Raw genomic sequence first — 23,341 nt, 5'->3', positions numbered from 1 at the left:
ATTCAGAGGAGGATCCAAGGTACTTTTCCTCAGATGAGTCCTATGGAATTCCCTCTGAACCCTCCCCTCCACCTGAACGGAGAAAGTCTCCTCCCGAGAACCTTTCATTCCCTTCTTTTGTTAAGGAAATGGCTGATGCTATTCCGTTTCCTTTGGAAATGGAGGACGAGCCCAGGGCCAAGATGCTGGAGGTCCTGGACTACACATAATCTCCTAGAGAGGCTGTGATTTTTCCGCTCCATGACGTACTCCAGGAGGTCCTCGTCAGGAACTGGGAGTTCTCTCTGTCAGCCCAGGCCATACCCAAGAAGATCGATACCATGTACCAGATCCAGAGTACACCTGGTTTTGATGAGCCTCAGTTGCCTCACAATTCCATGGTGGTGGAATTAGCTCTCAATAGAGCCAGGAGTTCCAGGGACTATGCCTCTGTGCCCCAAGGTGGAGAAGCTAGAACCCTGGATTCTTTTGGGAGGAAGATGTACCAGGCTTCAGTTCTCATCTCCCAAATATCAGGTCTTCCCGAGCGTCTGCTTGCGAAGCTCGGTGCTCAAGCTTTCGGACCTGGCTGAGATACTTCTTCCGGAACAGGCCGAGTCATTCGTCAGTTGGTCAAGCAGCATGTCGAAGGCGTATCGAAAGTTCTTGGCAAGGAACACTTATGACACTTTGATGTGGCATCCAGGATCTCTAATTAGAGTATAGCAATGCATGTTTCTGACTTGGAACATGCTGTTCAGCAGAGGTTGGCGAATGCCCCATGCCAGGAGGATAACCTTTTTGGAGAGAAAGTTGAGGAGGTCGCAGACCAAATCAAAAAACATACTGATACCATCTCCTCTCTCTCCTGCTGGGTGCCTTCTGCACCTACCTCCTCAGGAGGACTTTTGGCAAACCAGGGAGGAGTACCTATTACTATCAGAGACGTACGTACAACCCCTCGGCTCGCCGTCATGCTCGTTCGTGTCATCAGTGTGTGCCAAAGGCTCCTTCTGTTCCCCAGGCAAAACAAGGGACGAGCTTTTTGACTGGCTCCAACTGAGCATATCCACAGTAGAAATGTCCACCCCAGATGACTTGCCAGTCGGGGGGGGGGGGGGGGGAGGCTGAAGTTTTTTTCACGAAAGGTGACCCCTTATAACCACTGACCAGTGGGTTCTTCAAATAGTCCATCTTGGATAAACACTCAATTGGTATCTAAAACCTCAAATTGCCCACCGAGAGCTCATTTGTTCAGCTCCCAGCACAGTCAGGTACTTGCAGAGGAACTCTCAGCCCTTCCACAGTGTATGTTACACCCATGACACACCTTCACATGAGATCAGCTCATGTCCCCTGGCATCTCAGTGGTATCAAGCCACAGGGAGCCTGGAAGATGTTATCCAAGTGTCCCCAGAGCTTGTGGATCATTCGATCCAATTTGACTCTAGGACTTTCATTCCAAATTCCTCAGCCACAAGACGTGCTACCAGTGGATGCATCTCTCCTGTGATAGGGGCTTATGTAGGTGGGCTTCAAACCCAAGATGTTTGCTACACCCAGTAAACGAATCTTGAGATGAATCTCCTGGAGCTTTGGGCGATCTGGAACGCTCGAAAGGCTTTCAGAAATTGGCTGTCTTAAAATTGTACTCATACAATCAGTTACGTTTCAATGTATCATACCAACAAGTATGGGGGCACCAGATCGTGCCCTCTGTGTTTGGAGGCCGTCTGGATGTGGCATTGGGCTCGTCAACATCGTATGTTCTTCGAGCCATTTATCTGGTGTGCAAAAACAATACCCTGGCCGATAGACTGAGCAGGATAATGCAACTACACGAGTGGTCTCTCAGTATGGGCATATCCAGCAAGATCTTCGAGCATGGGGCACTCCCTTGGTGGATCTTTTTGCCACTCAGATAAACTACAAGGTCCCTCAGTTCTGTTCCAGGCTTCAGGCCCACGACAGACTAGCGTCAGATAGGTCTTGTATGCGTATCCTCCCATATCACTAGTTGGGAGGAATTTGTTGAAACTCAATCAAGACTGCAGAACCATTATTCTGATTGTGCTGTACTGGCCACAGCAGATATGATTCCCTCTACTTCCAGAGTTATCCTCCGAAGAACTATGGAGATTGGAGTGTTTTCCGACCCTCATCACACTGAACAAGGGGTTTCTTCTACATCCCAACCTCCAATCTCTAGCTGTCTCAGCTTGGATGTTCAGAGCCTAGAATTTGCTTCCGTGGGTCTTTCAGAAGGTGTCTCCTGGGTATTTCTGGCTTCCAGGAAGACTCCTCTAAGAGGTGTTATTCTTCAATGGAGGATGTTTGCTGTCTGTTGTGAGAGCAAGGCCCTAAATCCCCTTACTTGCCCTACAGAGATCCTGCTTGACTACCTTCTACACCTATCAGAGTCTGGTCTCAAGACCAACACCATAAGGGTTCACCTTAGTGCAATTAGTGCTTATCAATGTGTAGAGGGTAAGCCCATTGCTGGACAGCCTCTAGTTGTTTGCTTCATGAGAGGTTTCCTTTTGTCAAAGCTCTTTGTCAAACCTCCACCAGTGTCATGGGATCTGAACGTCTTTCTCATCCAGCTGATGAAAGCTCTTTTTGAGCCACTGAATTCTTGCCATCTGAAGTACTTGACCTGGAAGATTGTTTTCTTGGTGGCTGTTACTTCAGCTCGTAGAGTCAGTGAGCTTTCAGGCCTTAGTGGTGGATGTACCTTATACTAAGTTTCATCACAACAGAGTAGTTCTCCGCATGCACCCTAAGTTTCTGACGAAGGTGATGTCAAAATTCTATCTGAACTAGTTGATTGTCCTTTCACACCTTTTTTTTTTTTTGTTACATTTGTACCCCGCGCTTTCTCACTCATGCAGGCTCAATGCGGTTTACATGGGGCAATGGAGGGTTTAAGTGACTTGCCCAGAGTCACAAGGAGCTGCCTGTGCCTGAAGTGGGAATCGAACTCAGTTCCTCAGTTCCCCAGGACCAAAGTCCACCACCCTAACCACTAGGCCACTCCTCCACACCTTGAGTTGCAAGAGAGCATTAGCCTACTACATGGTGCGGACCAGGCCCCACAGACAGTCCATCCAAATTTTTATTTCTTTTGATCCCAACAGGATCAGAAAATGCTCTATTTCTAATTGGATGGCAGTTTTCATTTTCTTCACTTGAGCCCATACTGGGCTGGCCCTAGAGGGTCCTATCACAGCTCATAGTGTCAGAGCCATGGTTGCGTCAGTAGCATACTTGAGGTCCGCCTCCATTGAAGAAATTTGCAAAGCTACGACATGGTCTTCAGTCTAAACATTCACATCACACTAGTGTCTTTAGCAGGTTACCCAGCGCAACAGTTGGTTCGTGCAGACAGTGTTGCAGAACCTGTTTGGGGTCTAGAATCCAACTCCACCCTCCTAGGCCTGTTTTACTTTATTCCAGGCTGCACTCTCATTCAGATTGTATATAGTTTCAGGTTAATCTGCGTTCCATTCTTGCTGTTCCGAGGTCTAATTGACCAATGTTTGTTGTTTTTAGTGGGCCTAGATGCTAGGGATTCCCCACTTGTGAGAAACTATAAGCCTGCTTGTCCTCGGAGAAAGTGAAGATATTTACCTGTAGCAGGTATTCTCCGAGGACAGCAGGCTTTATTCTCACAATCCCTCCTAACGCCCCTTGGAGTTGTCTCCTTTTTTTTATTTTTACCTTTTTTTGCTCTAGTATAAAACTGAGGAGACCACGTACTCGTGGCGGGCGGGAAAGCACTTGCGCATGCGCGGTGGAGCATGTCTCGCACTCTACAAAGCTCTGTGTATGCTTTTCATAAGTCTCGGACCGGGCGACATGAGTCGGCATCACCCACTTGTGAGAATATAAAGCCTGCTGTTCTTAGAGAATACCTGCTACAGGTATCTTCGCTTTACAGCTACATGATGCTAAGTTCTCCATTAGGAGTCAACATCCAGGAAAAGGATCGGGGTGTCATTGTGGACAGTATGTTGAAATCTGCTGTATGTGCATCTGTAACCAAAATAGCAAAGAGAATGTTAGGAATTATTTATTATCTCTTGTTATATCGCAGATCACTCTATAAAAGTACCACTAGGCAGTTTACATAATTGAAACAAATCAATAGTAGAGCTAAAAGTGGGGAGGAAAGAAAAGACCAGAGCAAGCACTGGGACGCTAGGTGCTGAAAGTTCGAGTTAGCCTGGTTTTTAATAGCTTTTATTTATTTATTTAGATTTTGCTCACACCTTTTTCAGTAGTAGCTCAAGGTAAGTTACATTCAGGTACTCTGGATATTTCTCTGTCCCAGGAGGACTCACAATCTGAGTTTGTACCTGAAATTATTAGGAGGTTTCGAGTCTGAGGTCACACGGGAGAGAATTCCAGAGGTGAAGGCCAGAATAAGCAAAAAATGTCACGAGTGATGTTTAACTGAAAGACTGAGGTAGAGGAAAGATGTAAGAAATTTGTGGGAGTATAAAGAATGAGTAGCTGAGAAATGTACTCTGAAATTTGTTTGTAGTCTATCTTTAAATATCAGGGTGAATAAAACAAAGAATATCATAATGCCTCTGTATGGCTCCATGGTGGGACAGCCCTTTGACTACTGTGTGCAATTCTGGTTGCCACATCTCGAAAAAGTTGTAGTGAAACTGGAAAAGGTACAGAGAAGGCTGATCAAAATGATTAAAGAGAAAGGCTAAAGCAGTGGTCTTCTTTAATTTTTAAGCTGGAGCCACTTTGGATTCTAATGAACTGAAGGCGAGATGACAAATATTTTCCCATGCGGAACCACAACACTGTTGACCAGTGAGTCAATGATATCCATCTCAAGCAGTCTACCTTCAAACTTCATTGGGGGGGGGGGGGGGAGGGGTATCCTCAAGGATGTGAGCATTTCCAAATGCATTCTGTTTTGTATATTGAGAAATGCCTTGTCCTTTAAGCATGCAGCTCCTTCCCCTATCCACTTTCCCTACTAGATCAACTCTTATGCTATATTTGAGATGTGGTGTGAAGAGGAACACATTCTTTCCCTTCAGACATCCTAGGATTTTTACAGAGGTCTAAATAATGTTTGTCCTTTAACTTCATGGTACAAATCACAGTGTTAGCCTCCGATAGGAACCACAGTACAAGGGAAACAGGTTGCACCACTTTTCACACATGGTTCGGAGAGATGTCATACAGATTTGGCCCTTGCAGTGATAATCCTAGGTCAGCTGCCACCCAGGGCGGATCACCAATGCGCACCCCCCCCCCCCCCCCCCCCCCCCCCCCCCCCGGGTGCATTCTTGACTGCTGGGAGCAGCCACGCGGCTCTCGGTTCCGCTGGCTCCCTTGTCCCTCTGCCCTGGAACAGGAAGTAACCTGTTCCGGGTCAGAGGGAGCAGGGAACCAGCGGAGCCGACAGGTGCACAGCTGTTCTCTGCACCCCTCCAACAGCGTGCACCCTGAGCGGACCGCCCCCCCCCCCCCCCCCCCCCCTTGGTATGCCGCTCCCACCGCCCCGCCCTTAGTATGCCGCTGGGCCCTTGATATACCCAATGGTGGTATACCTCTGTTCGAGCCTCTAATCCAAACCAGTCTTTTCTTAGAGTTCTCCTGCTGGTAGTCTGTTCAGCCAAGTATGTTTCTGAGCTGCAAGCTGTGTTCTGTTAAGGCCAGTTCTTTCCTTTCTCTCTAACAGGGTGTCTCAACCACATATGTTAACGCATTGGTTTATTTGGATTTAAAAGGCTGAAAAGGGGATGAGATTTGAAATACCACCTTTCTGTGGTTACAATCAAAATGATTTACATATTATATACAAGTACTTATTTTGTACCTTTGGTAATGGAGGGTTAAGTGACTTGACCAGAGTCACAGGGAGCTGTTGTGGGAATCAAACCTGGTTCTCCTGGTTCTCAGGTCACTGCATTAACCATTAGGCTGTTCCTCCCTGTGGTAGGAACTACATCTTTTGAATGAGGGAGAGCACATGGATATTACCTGAAGGCTTCAGAGCGTTTTAAACAAAACACAGGCTCTTTGCCTTAATGGAAGGATCAAGGAAAGGAAAAATGGCCTCCAAAAATATATGCAGATGATTTAAAGGGACAATTTTGGCAGCATATGTTTCACTGCAGTGCGGAGTTCCTACCCTGTTAAAGACCCTTTCTATAAGTGCTCAGGCAACCTCCTGGGTGAAGTCTAGGCATGTTTCACCAGTGGATATTTAGAAGGCAGCCACTTGAGTAACCTTGCACTCATTTTCAAAACATCAGCTGGGAAGAAGGCTGCCTTTGGGCACCTATCCTCAAAGCTGCCACAAACTGCACCCAAACAAGCTTGGGTACATCCCATATGAACTAGGCTGACAGCACACAGAAAGAGAAAATTATACATACCTGATTTCCTTTTCTTACGTACTGCCAGATCAGTGCAGAAATCCTGCCCACTGAAGTCCTAGTGGTTGTAGAAAACTCAAGGAATGGTCTCAGACAATTTTTTTAGTCTCTGCACAGGCAAGGCAGATGGCTGGTACATGAGACTGAGGGTGACAGCTGCCCGAGTTTGCTGCTTCTGAAGCATTAAAAAAAAAAAAGAATGACAAGCTGTGTCACAAAAATTCCTGATAAGTTCACCTGCTGCACTTCACTAAAAGGGAGCACAGATTGCCCTATCTCCAGATTCTGTTGGAATGTATAACGTATATGCCTGACCTGGTTCAGCAGGGTTCAAATAAAGGAGATTATCGGGTATGTATAATATCACCTTTTCCAGGCTGAGTAGATGTCTACCAAAGTGTGCAGGTCAATATTGACAACAGTTCTTTTAAATGTGATGGCAAATTGCCACATCACAGTGCTATGTGATTGATTTTGTGTAGTATATGTCATGTCAGCTGTGACATCTCAGTCATTATAGACAACTCAGATTTATACTGTTACTGCATTTATGTTGTTTGTACTTCAAAGCATGAGATCAGCTCTTTGCGAGAGGTACATTTATACTGCAATATTTATACAGGCGTGTTGATATTGTTAATAAAGATTGCTCCAGTTATATAAGGCATTTTACAAGTATGTTTATCTTACACATAATTTTCCTGTTAAACCATAATCCAGTTGATGTCCTCAAATTGTAGAAATCTATATTATATATTGGAGAATTAAGATGTAGTGTTTTATTTTGTCTTTGTATAGAGGCAGCATTGCGTGGTCTTCTAGGAGCTTTAACAAGCACACCTTACTCTCCAACACAGCATCTGGAGCGAGAGCAGGCTCTTGCTAAGCAGTTTGCAGAAATTCTTCACTTCACACTCCGATTTGATGAGCTTAAGGTAAATCAAATAATCTGTCACATAATTGTAAATAGGAAAGTAGAATTCAGAAAACCATGAGAATGTTGCTCTTGTAAGCATAAGAAATGAGTTTTTAGTTGATTAGTACACAGAAATTGAAAAGGTGAAAGAGCAGGCATGGTGGTTCATTAGCAGTTGTGCACATGGTGTGCAGAAGATCTGGGTTCAGGGCTATGGGGTAGTGCTGAAACTTCGTAAAGGCTAGTTCCAATATAAGCTGGAAGCCATAAGGTGTAAGGAAAACAAGTCAGAAGTAAAAGGAGAAGCTTGTGAAAACATGGCTGCTTGATGATAATGTATTTCTTCATATGTATAGTCTATGGTGTAGTTATTTGATAGTACGAGGAAGCTTTGTAATTATACTGGCAGTTAAATAAATTTATAGGCACCCAGAAAATATGGGATGATTATGATAAATGGCTAGAAAATCCTGCCAAATGAATCTCATTGACTTCTTTGACTGGGTGGCAACAGAATTGGATGAAGGCTGTGCGCTAGATGTAATCTACTTGGATTTCAGCAAAGCCTTTGATACGGTCCCCTACAGAAAACTCGTGAATAAGCTGAAAGGGCTGAACTTAGGACCGAAAGTGGTGAACTGGATAGAAAACTGGTTGACCGACAGGTGGCAGAAGGTGGTGGTAAATGGAATCCGCTCGGAGGAAAGGATGGTGAGCACTGGGGTTCCTCAGGGGTCTGTGCTGGGGCCCATTTTGTTTAATATATTTGTGAGAGATATTGCTGAAGGGTTGGAAGGAAAGGTTTGCCTTTTTGCGGATGACACGAAGATAGCCAATAGTATGGATACCCTGGAAGGAGTAGAAACGATGAGAAGGGATCTCCGAAAGTTAGAAGAATGGTTGAGGGTCTGGCAGTTAAAAATTAATAGCAAACACTTCTGGGTTATAAATAATCCTTCGATTTTTCTTCTAAGTTGTATAAAATTATCAAAAACCATGAAAATTTACCATAAAAACTATCATAGTGCAATATTTGAAAAACGAAATTTTTTAATATAATTTTTATAATATGCAAGTGGTGTTCAGTGACTGAGTAACTATCACTGGGCTGACTGGCAGTCCTTGAATGTGTTTATACCCAACAGTACATTATCGCACTGTCACCATCCACCTACCTATGACGTTATACTATTGTTACTGCTGATAATCCTGGAATCCCTATGCGAGTCAAAATATCAAGTAATGGAACATCACATAGAATTGAACACTTATCTTTGTGCTGTGTGGATAGATTCAGCTGTAACTAGTGAAAGTCCCAGTCACTTCAATAACGTGCAGTGAAACTTGATTTGTAGAACTCCTGAACCGGTTCCCTGTTGTAATGTCTCCTAGGTTCCCTACATGCAGGCATGTTTTGCCATAGCGTCATCAGGGGAACACCATTCTTCAGGCGGGAACAACTCAATCTCTTCTCTCTCTCATCCGCTGCATACTACTGCGCATACACCGGCGTGCCGGACGAGAGAGAGGAGATTGAGCTGTTCCCGCTTGAAGGATGGTGTTCCCCTGATGAAGCTATGGCGAAACATGCCTGCATGTAGGGAACCTAGGAGACATTACAACAGGGAACCGGTTCAGAAGTTCTACAAGTCAAGTTTCACTGCACGTTATTGAAGTGACTGGGACTTTCACTAGTTACTGCTGAATCTATCCACACAGCACAAAGATAAGTGTTCAATTCTATGTGATGTTCCATTACTTGATATTTTGACTCGCATAGGGATTCCAGCATTATCAGCAGTAACAATAGTATAACGTCATAGGTAGGTGGATGGTGACAGTGCGATAATGTACTGTTGGGTATAAACACATTCAAGGACTGCCAGTCAGCCCAGTGATAGTTACTCAGTCACTGAACACCACTTGCATATTATAAAAATTATATTAAAAAATTTCGTTTTTCAAATATTGCACTATGATAGTTTTTATGGTAAATTTTCATGGTTTTTGATAGTTAAAATTTTATGTCAAGAAGTGCAGAGTGATGCACTTGGGGTGTGGAAACCCAAAAGAGAGATACCGAATAAGAGGGGAGAGATTAGCAAGCTCGACTCAGGAGAGAGACCTTGGGGCATTGGTGTCGGAGGATATGACGGTGAAGAAACAATGTGACAAGGCGACGGCCATGGCTAGAAGGATGCTAGGCTGCGTAAAGAGGGGTATAACTAGCAGAAGAAAGGATGTGTTGATGCCCCTCTACAAGCCATTGGTGAGGCCCCACTTGGATTATTGTGTTCAGTTTTGGAGGCCGTATCTGGCTAAAGATGTAAAAAGACTGGAAGCGGTGCAAAGAAAAGCTACGAAAATGGTATGGGATTTGCATTGCAAACCGTACAAGGAGAGACGTGCCGACCTGAACATGTATACCTTGGAGGAAAGGAGAAACAGGGGTGGCATGATACAGACGTTCAAATATTTGAAAGGTATTAATACGCATACGAACCTTTTCCGTTGACAGGAAAGTGGTAGAACTAGAGGACATGAATTGAGGTTGCAGGGGGGCAGACTCAGGAGTAATGTCAGGAAGTATTTTTTCACGGAGAGTGTGGTGGATACGTGGAATGCCCTCCCGCAGGAGGTGGTGGAGATGAAAACGGTAATGGAATTCAAACATGGGTGGGATAAACACAAAGGAATCCTGTTTAGAAGGAATGGATCTATGGAATCTTAGCAGACATTGGGTGACAACGCCGATATTTGGAGAATAAAACCAGTGCAGGGCGGACTTCTACGGTCTGTGCCCTGAGAAAGGCATCAAACTCGGATATACATATGAAATATTACATACCATATAAAATGAGTTTATCTTGTTGGGCAGACTGGATGGACTGTTCAAATCTTTATCTGCCATCATTTACTATATTAGACCACATCCCAGAGACTGTATAAACTGCAGACCTTTTCCCTGGGGGCAAAACCAGGGTCATTAAGGTTTGAAGGATTAAGGGGGGAGGGTATTGTGAATTGGGAAGGTTGTTTTTGTAGAAAATGTATTTTGTTAAAAGGCCATGTACTGAAGTCACAGTATGTAATATGTAGCATATTGTTTTTTTATGTTTTTTCATAAATTAAAAAATATATATAGGCACCCAACATGAAGGTTATGGTAACATAGCCATCTTGTTTTTCTGAATTCAGTTTAACTTGTGTTTTTATGTAGAAAATTTCTGATTGCATAGAACTAGCTCAACAGAACCACCACCCAGTTTTTGGAAGTGTGTTGAGGTATATTGGATGGGCCTGATGGTCTTGGTATTTGATGTCATATTTGACATTAGTTAGAAGTGGTTTGCACTGTTGCAAACATCTCATCCTTCATTCCCATTAGGGAAAATGGAGGAGGAGAGAAAAGAAAAATGCATATAAACAAAGTACAGCCTAGGTATGTTAGAATCATGAGCTAGCAGGTTTTGTACCAGCAGACTGCAACTTCTAAAAACCAACCAGGTCAGTGCTGGCAGTTATTGGTTTTGTTTCCTCAGAATAATTATGCCAGCAAGAAATAAATTTTGTGCTTAAAAGCTCATGTATTGTGGCATTTTATTTTTTTTAATTTTTGGTTGAATATCTGGTAAAAATTCAACTTCTACTACTACTATTTAGCATTTCTATAGCGCTACAAGGCGTACGCAGAGCTGCACAAACATAGAAGAAAGACAGTCCCTGCTCAAAGAGCTTACAATCTAATAGGAGGCTTTTGGAGCTGCAAGCCTTATCTTGTAGAGACCCTTTTCTTTTCTTTATGGAAGCAGGTGTTCCTCTTAGGACAGTGCCTTCCTTCTTACCAAAGGTCATTTTGACTTTCCACATTAACCAGACTTTGTTTCTTCCCTCATTTAGGAAAGAGATCTGTGAAAAGGATTATGCCTTGTTGTATTTCCTTGATGTACGCCACATTCTTATACGTGCTTTGGAGGTCACTAATAACGTCCACTGTTGAGACTACCTTTTTGTTCTTTTTAGTGGTCCCAGAAGGGTCAGCCTGCTTCTAAAGCTACCATTGCACGATGGATTAAGGAATCCATTACTTTCACTTATCTTCTGTCATGTAAGCAGTCTCTTTTGCATTTGAAAGCAAACACCTCCTAGAGGTCTTGCCATCTCATGGACAGAATCTCACAGTTTTTCGTTAGAAGAAATGTTGTAGGTTGGCTGCGTGGACCTCCTTGCACACCTTTGCGAGTCATTATTGGGTAGATGTCATAGCTAGATCAGAGGCATTCTTTGGTTCTTTCTGCTGCTCTTGCTTCTTTCCACCCCGATTGAGTTCTGCTTTGCTACATCTCATCAGTCTTTGGATTCATATGCTACTGATGACAAGGAAGGAAAAAATTGTCTTACCTGATCATTTTCTTTCCTTTATTCACAGCATATGAATTCAGAATCCCACCCTATTGCACTTTCTGGATAATTCTTTGTTAGGGTTACTGCTGAATGTTTTCATTGTCCTTGTGTTTAGAATGTTTTTCTTCCTGTTTATTCTGTGAATAAGGAGAAAATTGGTAATGTGTTGTTTAATGTTCCCCTCTGCTTTGCTAACGAGGAATACTATCTGACCTGAAGCCTCACCGTCTTATAAGACAGAGTTCAGTTGTGCTTTCTATCTTTACGTGGTGGTAGACAGACATAACCTATCAGTCCATGGATTCATATGCTGTGACTAAAGGAAAGAAAATATTAGGTAAAACATAATTTTTCCTTTGCTGAAGTGAAATGTTTACTGGTTAGAATCTAATGCTGTTGGACAAATGTGCCACAGTATCTTTAACACAGGTATTTGCACAAGATTTTATGTAGAATTTTTCTCTTTCCTGAAACTCTAGGAAATGAAGTAATTGGGCAGATGTGCTGTTGACTTGAATGTTTTCTCCAAGTCTGACCATCCAGTTTAGTTAGATTTATTTGGTGTCACAAAACGCCTAGTCACCCGCCTGGGGTTACCCTGCGACACCTTAGAGGGTCTCTCCCCAGCACAGATCCGCTTGCACCTGCTGCTTGTACTCTACACTAGCACCCTCCTCCCACCGACTGGGTCACAAGTGCCTCTGGGCGAGTCTCCCGCTCTCCAGTTATCCCCAGTGAGTTCTGGGTTACTAGGGCCACATTCCCAGTGGACCCACAGTTCCTAGAAAGCACTCACAGACCCAACACACAAACCACCAGGATTCTTTATCAGTCCAGACATCAGAGTCAACAAACTGAAAATTGTTTATTGTCTTAAAAATTGAATAGTGAAACATAAAAAGTGCAATCAGCAAACAATAACAGGTAACTGAAATATGGATCAATTTATAACACTAAGTAAACAGGCATAGAGGCTAGGACTCTGGACTCTTTTGGAAGGAAAGAGTTTATTTCAGGCCTCAATGCTTATTTCCTGCATCCAAGGCCTACCAGCTGTACATGAGCCTATACTTGAAGTCCTTGACGTCCAGTATGCTAGACTTTGCAAATACCCTCCCAACGGAACATAGCCACAATAGTGTCAGTCCTGGACAACCTACCGGGATAACTCACTTATGGAAACCTATGCATACATGTCCAACTAATTTGATAAAATATTGAATTGTATGGAAAGGAATGGTTATAAATTAAAACACAGAAAAAGCTAATGTTTTGTGGATAGGTGGAAATAATGAAAAGGGTCCTGTGATTAATCCATTACTATCTGGGTACCTGTAATGCTTTCTAGAGAGATCAATATCTTGGAAGTTATTTTACATTCCAGATTAACTATGGAGACTCTAGGATTGATGATAAAGGTGATTTTGGGGTATCGAGGGTTCTCCGCCAGATTAGTCCATATTTGAAGACTGAAAGCCTGCAGTAAGTTGTTCAAGCAACTATATTTGGATTATTGTAATATAGCAGTGGTGTAATTATCAACTAAACATCTCCATAGGCTGCAGGCTTTTCAAAATAGAGCAACAGAAATGATATTCGTGGTGAAAAGGATGGTCTGAGCCACTCCATTTGTGTATGCTTTACACCAGCTTCCAGTGAAAGCTTGAATTTTATTTAAATTAGTGTTCAATGGTTTTTAAAATATTAAATGGGATGTCACAAATCTATTTCACTTTTCATGTCTTTGTATGTTCCCAAATGTTACTTGTGTTGTAGGTAGATATGTCTTCAGTTACCACCTCTAAAAGATATTTGTTTGTTTGAAACAAGAAAAAAGACCATTACAGAAGAGGGCCCCATAATTCTAAACTCTCTATCACTGGATGTTTGACAGCAGACTTCCTATAGAGATTTTAGAAAGAGATTAAAAACCTGGTGGTTTGAACATTTTAAGGGATTTAAAGAAGTTTTATTAGGTTAGAGCTGCAGTTGGGAGAATTGGAAAGTAGGGTTGGGATGGGTTGGTTGTATATTATCAGACCATTTGTAATTTTGTAATACTGTGTGTGATGGTAATGAATGTTGTAATCTGCTTTCAAGTTAAGGCAAAATATAAATCCTCAAAAAAAAATTCTGAGCTTTAAAAAGGTGCAGTGCTAGAGTATTTAGTTACAGTTCTGTATCACCTTGGCATGGATATTGACTCAACTTGAAAATAAGATTGCTACAGATCAGTGAAAACATTTCTACTGCACTGGGCAATCATGTTAGTACCTGCCTCGAAAATCGTCATTCAGTTACATTTATACATGTTTGATACTCATCTCCTGATCCTTTTTTTTAAGATGACAAATCCTGCTATTCAGAATGATTTTAGCTATTACAGAAGAACCTTGAGCCGTATGAGGATTAACAATGTTCCAGTAAGTATCTTCATAATAGGGTAACAAATGATAATTGAGGCATTCTGTTCCACTTTTTTCTTTATGAAGTTCTGAACGTTAATTAATTGAATACTTGCTAACATTTTGGGGCTCTATTCTAAGTTACCGAAGTATCCAATCACTACCTCAGCGTACATATTGTTTTGCCCAAATACTTAATGAAAAGATTTAGTCAGGTTAACGTACAGAATTATAAATGCAGATGATCAAAAAGACTTAAGACTTCAACATTCATTTGCCACCAACAGGACCACACTTAGATACAAATCCTAAAAATTAAATTAGTTGCTTTCATGTTTCAAAGTAATAAATCTACCACTAAGGAAGTAAATCAGTGTTCCTAGATGCACTGAACAGAAATTGGTTGAATAAGCTTAGGTTTGAAATATATGAATGGCAGCATTTCAGTTGTTGATATGATCCATTGACATGCTCTTCAAGGGCCTTAAATTCCTGCTGCCTTTTACCAAATGCTCAGTCTTTCCATGGTTAAGACACAGGTTGCCTAGTAGCTGGAAATGTGTTCATAGGGTCTTGATGACACAGTTTTTTTGCACCAGAGAATATATGATGTTAAGTACATAAGTATTGCCATACTGGGAAAGACCAAAGGTCCATCAAGCCCAGCATCCTGTTTTCCAACAGTGGCCAATCCAGATCACAAATACCTGGCAAGATCCCATAAAAGTACAAAACATTTTATACTGCTTATCCCAGAAATAGTGGATTTTCCCCGAGTCCATTTAATAACGGTCTATGGACTTTACTACTACTATTTACTATTTAGCATTTCTATAGCGCTACAAGGCGTACGCAGCGCTGCACAAACATAGAAGAAAGACAGTCCCTGCTCAAAGAGCTTACAATCTTCCCTTTAGGAAGCTGTCCAAACCTTTTTTAAACTCCGCTAAGCTAACCGCCTTTACCACATTCTCTGGCAACGAATTCCAGAGTTTAATTACACGTTGAGTGAAGAAACATTTTCTCCGATTCGTTTTAAATTTACTATATTGTAGCTTCATCGCATGCCCCCTAGTCCTAGTATTTTTGGAAAGCGTGAACAGACGCTTCACATCTACCCGTTCAACTCCACTCAGTAATTTATAGACCTCTATCATATCTCCCCTCAGCCACCTTTTCTCTAAGCTTTAGCCTTTCCTCATAGGGAAGTTGTCCCATCCCCTTTATCATTTTCGTCGCCCTTCTCTGCACCTTTTCTAATTCCACTGTATCTTTTTTGAGATACGGCAACCAGAATTGAACACAATATTCGAGGTGCAGTCGCACCATGGAGCGATACAAAGGCATTATAACATCCTCATTTTTGTTTTCCATTCCTTTCCTAATAATACCTATCATTCTATTTGCTTTCTTAGCTGCAGCAGCACACTGAGCAGAAGGTTTCGACATATCATCAATGACGACACCTAGATCCCTTTCTTGGTCCGTGACTCCTAACATGGAACCTTGCATGAAATGAAAGTACATAAAAATGAAGGGAAAATAGTGGAAGTCTTCCACTGTTGATCTGCTTTCCCTTTTATGTTGACACTGTCTGTCCTCTAAAGTTTTGCTGCTACGTGTTAATGTATTAAATGACTCATTCTAACCAGATTTTAGCCTTTATTACTATGCTATATGTTTCACTTTTTTTAGCATGTAAACTACTGTCATGGACTTGTCTTGCCAGAAGGGCAGTCTAATAAATTCTTACATTTAAATTAAATTTAAAAAACAAATCCTTTGGTTGTTCTCTTGAGCAGAGGTGATGTCTAAACCACAGTACATTTAAGTAAGCATTTGATCATTTTCAAGATCATGGCCTTCATAAGAACATAAGAATAGCCATACTGGGTCAGATCACTGGTCCATCTAGCCCAGTATCCTGTTTCCAATAGTGACCTATCTAGGTCACAAGTACCTGGCAGAAACCCAAATAGTATCAACATTCCATGCTACCACTACCAGAGCAAGCAGTGGCTTCCTCTTCTGCTTAGCTTTCCCCCTAAAAATATTGCTTCTAACCACAGTCAATTTTTGACATGGTAAAATCACAATGAACCTCATTCCTAAGCTTGGGTATGTGGAGTATGATCTCAGTCTCTCAAATTTACTGCTAACACTTGCCCTAATAACTTGCATCATGCCAAAGAGATCAGTGCTAACCATTATGCTATGGTATCAACCCTAGCATGTTAAAAACTTTCAGAGGTAGCTGTGTTAGGAATTGAGAGAGGAGATGGCTTAGTGAAAACTAGGGAAACCACTACTACTACTACTACTACTACTACTATTTAGCATTTCTATAGCGCTACAAGGCATACGCAGCGCTGCACAAACATAGAAGAAAGACAGTCCCTGCTCAAAGAGCTTACAATCTAGTAGACAAAAAATAAATAAAGTAAGCAAATCAAATCAATTAATGTGAACGGGAAGGAAGAGAGGAGGGTAGGTGGAGGCGAGTGGTTACAAGTGGTTACGAGTCAAAAGCAATGTTAAAGAGGTGGGCTTTCAGTCTAGATTTAAAGGTGGCCAAGGATGGGGCAAGACGTAGGGGCTCAGGAAGTTTATTCCAGGCGTAGGGTGCAGCGAGACAGAAGGCGCGAAGTCTGGAGTTGGCAGTAGTGGAGAAGGGAACAGATAAGAAGGATTTATCCATGGAGCGGAGTGCACGGGAAGGGGTGTAGGGAAGGACGAGTGTGGAGAGATACTGGGGAGCAGCAGAGTGAATACATTTATAGGTTAGTAGAAGAAGTTTGAACAGGATGCGAAAACGGATAGGGAGCCAGTGAAGGGTCTTGAGGAGAGGGGTAGTATGAGTAAAGCGACCCTGGCGGAAGATCAGACGGGCAGCAGAGTTTTGAACCGACTGGAGAGGGGAGAGGTGACTAAGTGGGAGGCCAGCAAGAAGCAGATTGCAGTAGTCTAAACGAGAGGTGACAAGGGTGTGGATGAGGGTTTTGGTAGAGTGCTCGGAAAGAAAGGGGCGGATTTTACGGATGTTGTAAAGAAAGAAACGACAGGTCTTGGCGGTCTGCTGGATATGAGCAGAGAAGGAGAGAGAAGAGTCAAAGATGACCCCAAGGTTTCGAGCTGAGGAGACAGGGAGAATGAGAGAGCCATCAACAGAAATAAAACGGGGGGAGCGGGGAGGTGGGTTTGGGGGGGAAAATGAGAAGCTCGGTTTTGGTCATATTTAATTTCAGGTGGCGTTGAGACATCCAGGCAGCAATGTCAGACAAGCACGCTGAAACTTTGGTTTGGATTCAAGGTGAGATATCAGGGGTAGAAAGGTAGATTTGGGAGTCATCAGCATAGAGATGGTAGGAAAAGCCATGGGATGAGATTAATGAACCAAGGGAAGAAGTGTAGATAGAAAAGAGGAGGGGACCAAGAACAGAACCCTGAGGTACGCCGACAGGCAGAGGGATAGAAGTAGAAGAGGATCCACCAGAGTGAACACTAAAGGTGCGGAGGGAGAGGTAGGAAGAGAACCAGGAAAGGACAGAGCCCTGGAATCCAAGTGAGGACAGGGTATCGAGAAGTATGCTGTGATCGACAGTGTCAAAAGCAGCGGAAAGATCAAGAAGAATGAGGATGGAATATTGACCTCTGGATTTAGCCAGTAATAGGTCATTGGAGACTTTAGTAAGCGCAGTTTCGGTTGAGTGGAGAGGGCGAAAACCAGATTGTAATGGGTCAAGAATAGCACGTGAGGAGAGAAAATCAAGGCAGCGGCGGTGAACAGCACGCTCAAGTAATTTGGAGAGAAAAGGAAGGAGGGAGATGGGTCGGTAATTAGAGGGACAAGTAGGGTCAAGTGAAGGCTTCTTAAGGAGAGGTGTGACCACAGCATGTTTAAAGGCAGCAGGGACAGTCACAGTGGAAAGTGAGAGGTTGAGAATGTGACAGATAAAAGGAATAAGAGTAGGAGAAATGGCATTAAGAAGGTGGGTGGGAATGGGATCAGAGGAACAGGTGGTACATTTTGAGGAAGAAAGGAGAAGTGTAGTTTCCTCAATAGTAACTTGAGGAAAGGAGGAAAGGGAATGAGGGGAAGGAGAGAGAGGGGAACGGACTAGTGGAGGGAGAGCTGGTACATAAGTACATAAGTAGTGCCATACTGGGAAAGACCAAAGGTCCATCTAGCCCAGCATCCTGTCACCGACAGTGGCCAATCCAGGTCAAGGGCACCTGGCACGCTCCCCAAACGTAAAAACATTCCAGACAAGTTATACCTAAAAATGCGGAATTTTTCCAAGTCCATTTAATAGCGGTCTATGGACTTGTCCTTTAGGAATCTATCTAACCCCTTTTTAAACTCCGTCAAGCTAACCGCCCGTACCACGTTCTCCGGCAACGAATTCCAGAGTCTAATTACACGTTGGGTGAAGAAAAATTTTCTCCGATTCGTTTTAAATTTACCACACTGTAGCTTCAACTCATGCCCTCTAGTCCTAGTATTTTTGGATAGCGTGAACAGTCGCTTCACATCCACCCGATCCATTCCACTCATTATTTTATACACTTCTATCATATCTCCCCTCAGCCGTCTCTTCTCCAAGCTGAAAAGCCCTAGCCTTCTCAGCCTCTCTTCATAGGAAAGTCGTCCCATCCCCACTATCATTTTCGTCGCCCTTCGCTGTACCTTTTCCAATTCTACTATATCTTTTTTGAGATACGGAGACCAGTACTGAACACAATACTCCAGGTGCGGTCGCACCATGGAGCGATACAACGGCATTATAACATCCGCACACCTGGACTCCATACCCTTCCTAATAACACCCAACATTCTATTCGCTTTCCTAGCCGCAGCAGCACACTGAGCAGAAGGTTTCAGCGTATCATCGACGACGACACCCAGATCCCTTTCTTGATCCATAACTCCTAACGCGGAACCTTGCAAGACGTAGCTATAATTCGGGTTCCTCTTACCCACATGCATCACTTTGCACTTGTCAACATTGAACTTCATCTGCCACTTGCACGCCCATTCTCCCAGTCTCGCAAGGTCCTCCTGTAATCGTTCACATTCCTCCTGCGACTTGACGACCCTGAATAATTTTGTGTCATTGACGAATTTAATTACCTCACTAGTTATTCCCATCTCTAGGTCATTTATAAATACATTAAAAAGCAACGGACCCAGCACAGACCCCTGCGGGACCCCACTAACTACCCTCCTCCACTGAGAATACTGGCCACGCAATCCTACTCTCTGCTTCCTATCTTTCAACCAGTTCTTAATCCATAATAATACCCTACCTCCGATTCCATGACTCTGCAATTTCTTCAGGAGTCTTTCGTGCGGCACTTTGTCAAACGCCTTCTGAAAATCCAGATATACAATATCAACCGGCTCCCCATTGTCTACATGTTTGCTTACCCCCTCAAAAAAATGCATTAGATTGGTGAGGCAAGACTTCCCTTCACTAAATCCGTGCTGACTTTGTCTCATCAGTCCATGTTTTTGTATATGCTCTGCAATTTTATTCTTAATAATAGCCTCCACCATCTTGCCCGGCACCGACGTCAGACTCACCGGTCTATAATTTCCCGGATCTCCTCTGGAACCCTTCTTAAAAATCGGAGTAACATTGGCTACCCTCCAGTCTTCCGGTACTACACTCGATTTTAGGGACAGATTGCATATTTCTAACAGTAGCTCCGCAAGTTCATTTTTTAGTTCTATTAATACTCTGGGATGAATACCATCAGGTCCCGGTGATTTACTACTCTTCAGCTTGCTGAACTGACCCATTACATCCTCCAAGGTTACAGAGAATTTGTTTAGTTTCTCCGACTCCCCCGCTTCAAATATTCTTTCCGGCACCGGTGTCCCCCCCAAATCCTCCTCGGTGAAGACCGAAGCAAAGAATTCATTTAATTTCTCCGCTACGGCTTTGTCCTCCTTGATCGCCCCTTTAACACCATTTTCGTCCAGCGGCCCAACCGACTCTTTGGCCGGTTTCCTGCTTTTAATGTATCTAAAAAAATTTTTACTATGTATTTTTGCTTCCAACGCTAATTTCTTCTCAAAGTCCTTTTTTGCCCTCCTTATCTCCGCTTTGCATTTGGCTTGGCATTCCTTATGATCTATCCTGTTACTTTCAGTTGGTTCTCTTCTCCACTTTCTGAAGGATTGTTTTTTGGCTCTAATGATTTCCTTTATCTTACTGTTTAGCCACGCCGGCTGACGTTTAGTCTGTTTTCCCTTTTTTCTAATACGTGGAATATATTTGTCCTGAACCTCCAGGATGGTGTTTTTAAACAGCATCCACGCCTGATGCATGTTTTTTACTCTGCGAGCTGCTCCTTTCAGTCTTTTTTTCACCATTTTTCTCATTTTGTCGTAATCACCTTTTCTATAGTTAAACGCTAGCGTACTTGATTTCCTAGTTTCACTTCCTTCAATGCCAATATCAAAACTGATCATATTATGATCACTGTTATCAAGCGGCCCTCGTATCGTTACCCCCTGCACTAGATCATGAGCACCACTAAGGACTAAGTCTAGTATTTTTCCTTCTCTTGTCGGCTCCTGAACTAGCTGTTCCATGAAGCTGTCCTTGATTTCATCAAGAAATCTTATGTCCCTTGCGTGTACAGATGTTACATTAACCCAGTCTATATGCGGGTAATTGAAATCCCCCATTATTATTGTGTTGCCCAGTTTGTTTGCGTCCCTGATTTCCTTTAACATTTCCGCATCCGTCTGTTCGTCCTGGCCAGGCGGACGGTAGTACACTCCTATCACTATCCTTTTCCCCTTTGCACATGGAATTTCAATCCACAGTGATTCCAAGGAGTGTTTTGTTTCCTGCAGAATTTTCAATCTATTTGATTCAAGGCTCTCGTTAATATACAATGCTACCCCTCCACCAATCCGATTCACCCTATCACTACGATATAATTTGTACCCCGGTATGACAGTGTCCCACTGGTTATCCTCCTTCCACCAGGTCTCAGAGATGCCTATTATATCTAATTTTTCATTTAGTGCAATATATTCCAACTCCCCCATCTTATTTCTTAGGCTCCTGGCATTCGCATATAGACATTTCAAACTATGTTTGTTGTTCCTAAGTACATCATGCTTAGTACTTGACAGTATTAATTGGCAATCTTTTGTCTGATTTTTATTGTTATTTAAAGATACCCGATCTACTACAATCTCTTTTGCAACCTCACTATCAGGATACTCTATCTTCCCTGTTATGGTGATATCTTTGAAAGATACCTTATCCCGAACCATGCTCTTTTGAGCGACTGTCGGCCTTCCCCCCATTTCTAGTTTAAAAGCTGCTCTATCTCCTTCTTAAACGCCGATGCCAGCAGCCTGGTCCCACTCTGGTTAAGATGGAGCCCATCCTTTCGGAATAGGCTCCCCCTTCCCCAGAATGTTGCCCAGTTCCTAACAAATCTAAAGCCCTCCTCCCTGCACCATCGTCTCATCCACGCATTGAGACTCTGGAGCTCTGCCTGTCTCTTGGGCCCTGCGCGTGGCACAGGTAGCATTTCAGAAAATGCTACCCTGGAGGATCTGGATTTCAGCTTTCTACCTAAGAGCCTAAATTTTGCTTCCAGAACCTCTCTCCCACATTTTCCTATGTCATTAGTACCCACATGTACCAAGACAGCCGTCTCCTCCCCAGCACTATATAAAATCCTATCTAGGTGAGGTACAGAAAGCAAGGTTTATCTTTTGAACCTTGTTGTGAAAGAATTCAGCAAGGGTCTGAGGAGATAATGAAGGGGGAGTTGGGGGAGGGGGCACCTTGAGGAGAGAGTTCAATGTGGTGAAGAGAAGTCGAGGATTAGAGCCAAGAGAGTTGGTCAGTTGGATATAATAATCCTGTTTGGCACGTAAAAGAGCAGATTGGAAGGAGGTCAGCATGAACTTAAAGTGTAAGAAATCAGCAAGGGCCCGAGATTTCCGCCAGAGGCGTTCGGCGGAGCGGGTACAGGAACGTAGGTAGCGGATATTAGAAGTCAGCCAAGGTTGGGGTTTTGTACGCCTTACAGGGCGGGTCATCAAAGGTGCAAGAGTGTCTAAGGCAGAGGATAGAGTATTGTAAGAAGAAACAGCCTCGTTGACAGACGTGGATGGTGCCACAGTAGAGAGGAGGTTTGAAACATGGGAGGATAGAGATGAATGGTCAATATCGTGAAGGTTCCTAGATAAATTAGATAGGATAGGATGGGACTGGGAGGGAGGAGATTTAAGTGTGAAAGTTATAAGATGGTGATCAGAGGAGAGATGATCAGAGGCAAGGAAACTAGAAGGTGAACAGTTGGAGGAGAAGATGAGATCAAGACAGTGACCATTTTGATGAGTGGGGGAGGTGGAGCATAGTTGGAGATTAAAGGACGACGTTAAAGCGAGTAACTTGGAAATATAAGAGTTGGAAGGATCATTAGCAGGAATATTAAAGTCACCAAGGATGAGAGAGGGGGAGGAAGGATCATGGAAGAAGGCAAGACAGGCGTCAAAGTCACTGAGAAAGGATGAAAGGGACTTATCAGGGGGACGATAAATGACCGCTATTTGAAGAGGCAGAGGAGAGAAAAGGCGGATAGAGTGGACTTCAAAGGAGGAAAAACAGTGAGACTGAGGTGGAAGAAGGTTGAAATCTGGAGGAGGGAGAGAGAAGTAGTCCAACACCGCCCCCACGGCCAGCAGGGCGAGGAGTATGTGAAAATAGATAACCACCATGGCACAGGGCTGCGACTGAAGCAGAGTCATCAGGGCAGAGCCAGGTTTCTGTTATGGCGAGCAGATGGAGGTGACGCGAGATAAAGAGGTCCTGGATATAGGGGAGTTTGTTACAGATAGAGCGGGCATTCCATAGGGCGCAAGAGTAGGGCAGAGAAGAGGAGGGGAGTAGAGGAATAGAGATGAGGTTAGAGAGGTCACGGTGAGATCTGTAGAGTTTGGATAATAGTTGGTGAGGAGGGCCAGGATTGGGATTGATGTCACCAGCTGAGAGTAAGAGAAGGAGTAAAAGAGAGCGGAGGAGAGTAGGAGAGGTGTGGCCACGAAGGCGTCGAAGGCGAGAGGTATTTAGGTGGAATGGGGAAGGCAAAATGGAGGGAAGAAAGAGACGGAGATTAAAAGCCAAGAGGGAGGAAGAGGGTAGGAGAGAAGGTGAGGTGATGAAGTCAATGGATGGGAAGTGAGT

General features: G+C 43.3%; 1 protein-coding gene across 9 annotated transcripts in view; it reads left to right on the top strand.

Annotated features, from left to right (window-relative positions):
- FAM49B (family with sequence similarity 49 member B) overlaps positions 1 to 23,341 on the top strand; it is a 494,888-nt gene that overhangs the window by 438,118 nt on the left and 33,429 nt on the right. For all 9 annotated transcript variants that reach the window (XM_030219138.1, XM_030219177.1, XM_030219154.1 and 6 more), the window contains 2 exons: positions 7,191 to 7,327; positions 14,058 to 14,135. In XM_030219138.1, coding sequence (XP_030074998.1) covers positions 7,191 to 7,327; positions 14,058 to 14,135 — 215 coding nt within the window. The remainder of the gene's footprint in view (positions 1 to 7,190; positions 7,328 to 14,057; positions 14,136 to 23,341) is intronic.

The sequence above is a fragment of the Microcaecilia unicolor genome, chromosome 1, assembly GCF_901765095.1.
Source record: "Microcaecilia unicolor chromosome 1, aMicUni1.1, whole genome shotgun sequence".
NCBI lineage: Eukaryota > Metazoa > Chordata > Amphibia > Gymnophiona > Siphonopidae > Microcaecilia > Microcaecilia unicolor.
Note: the sequence above shows the minus strand (reverse complement) of the source record. Positions and strands in the feature narration are given on the sequence as shown.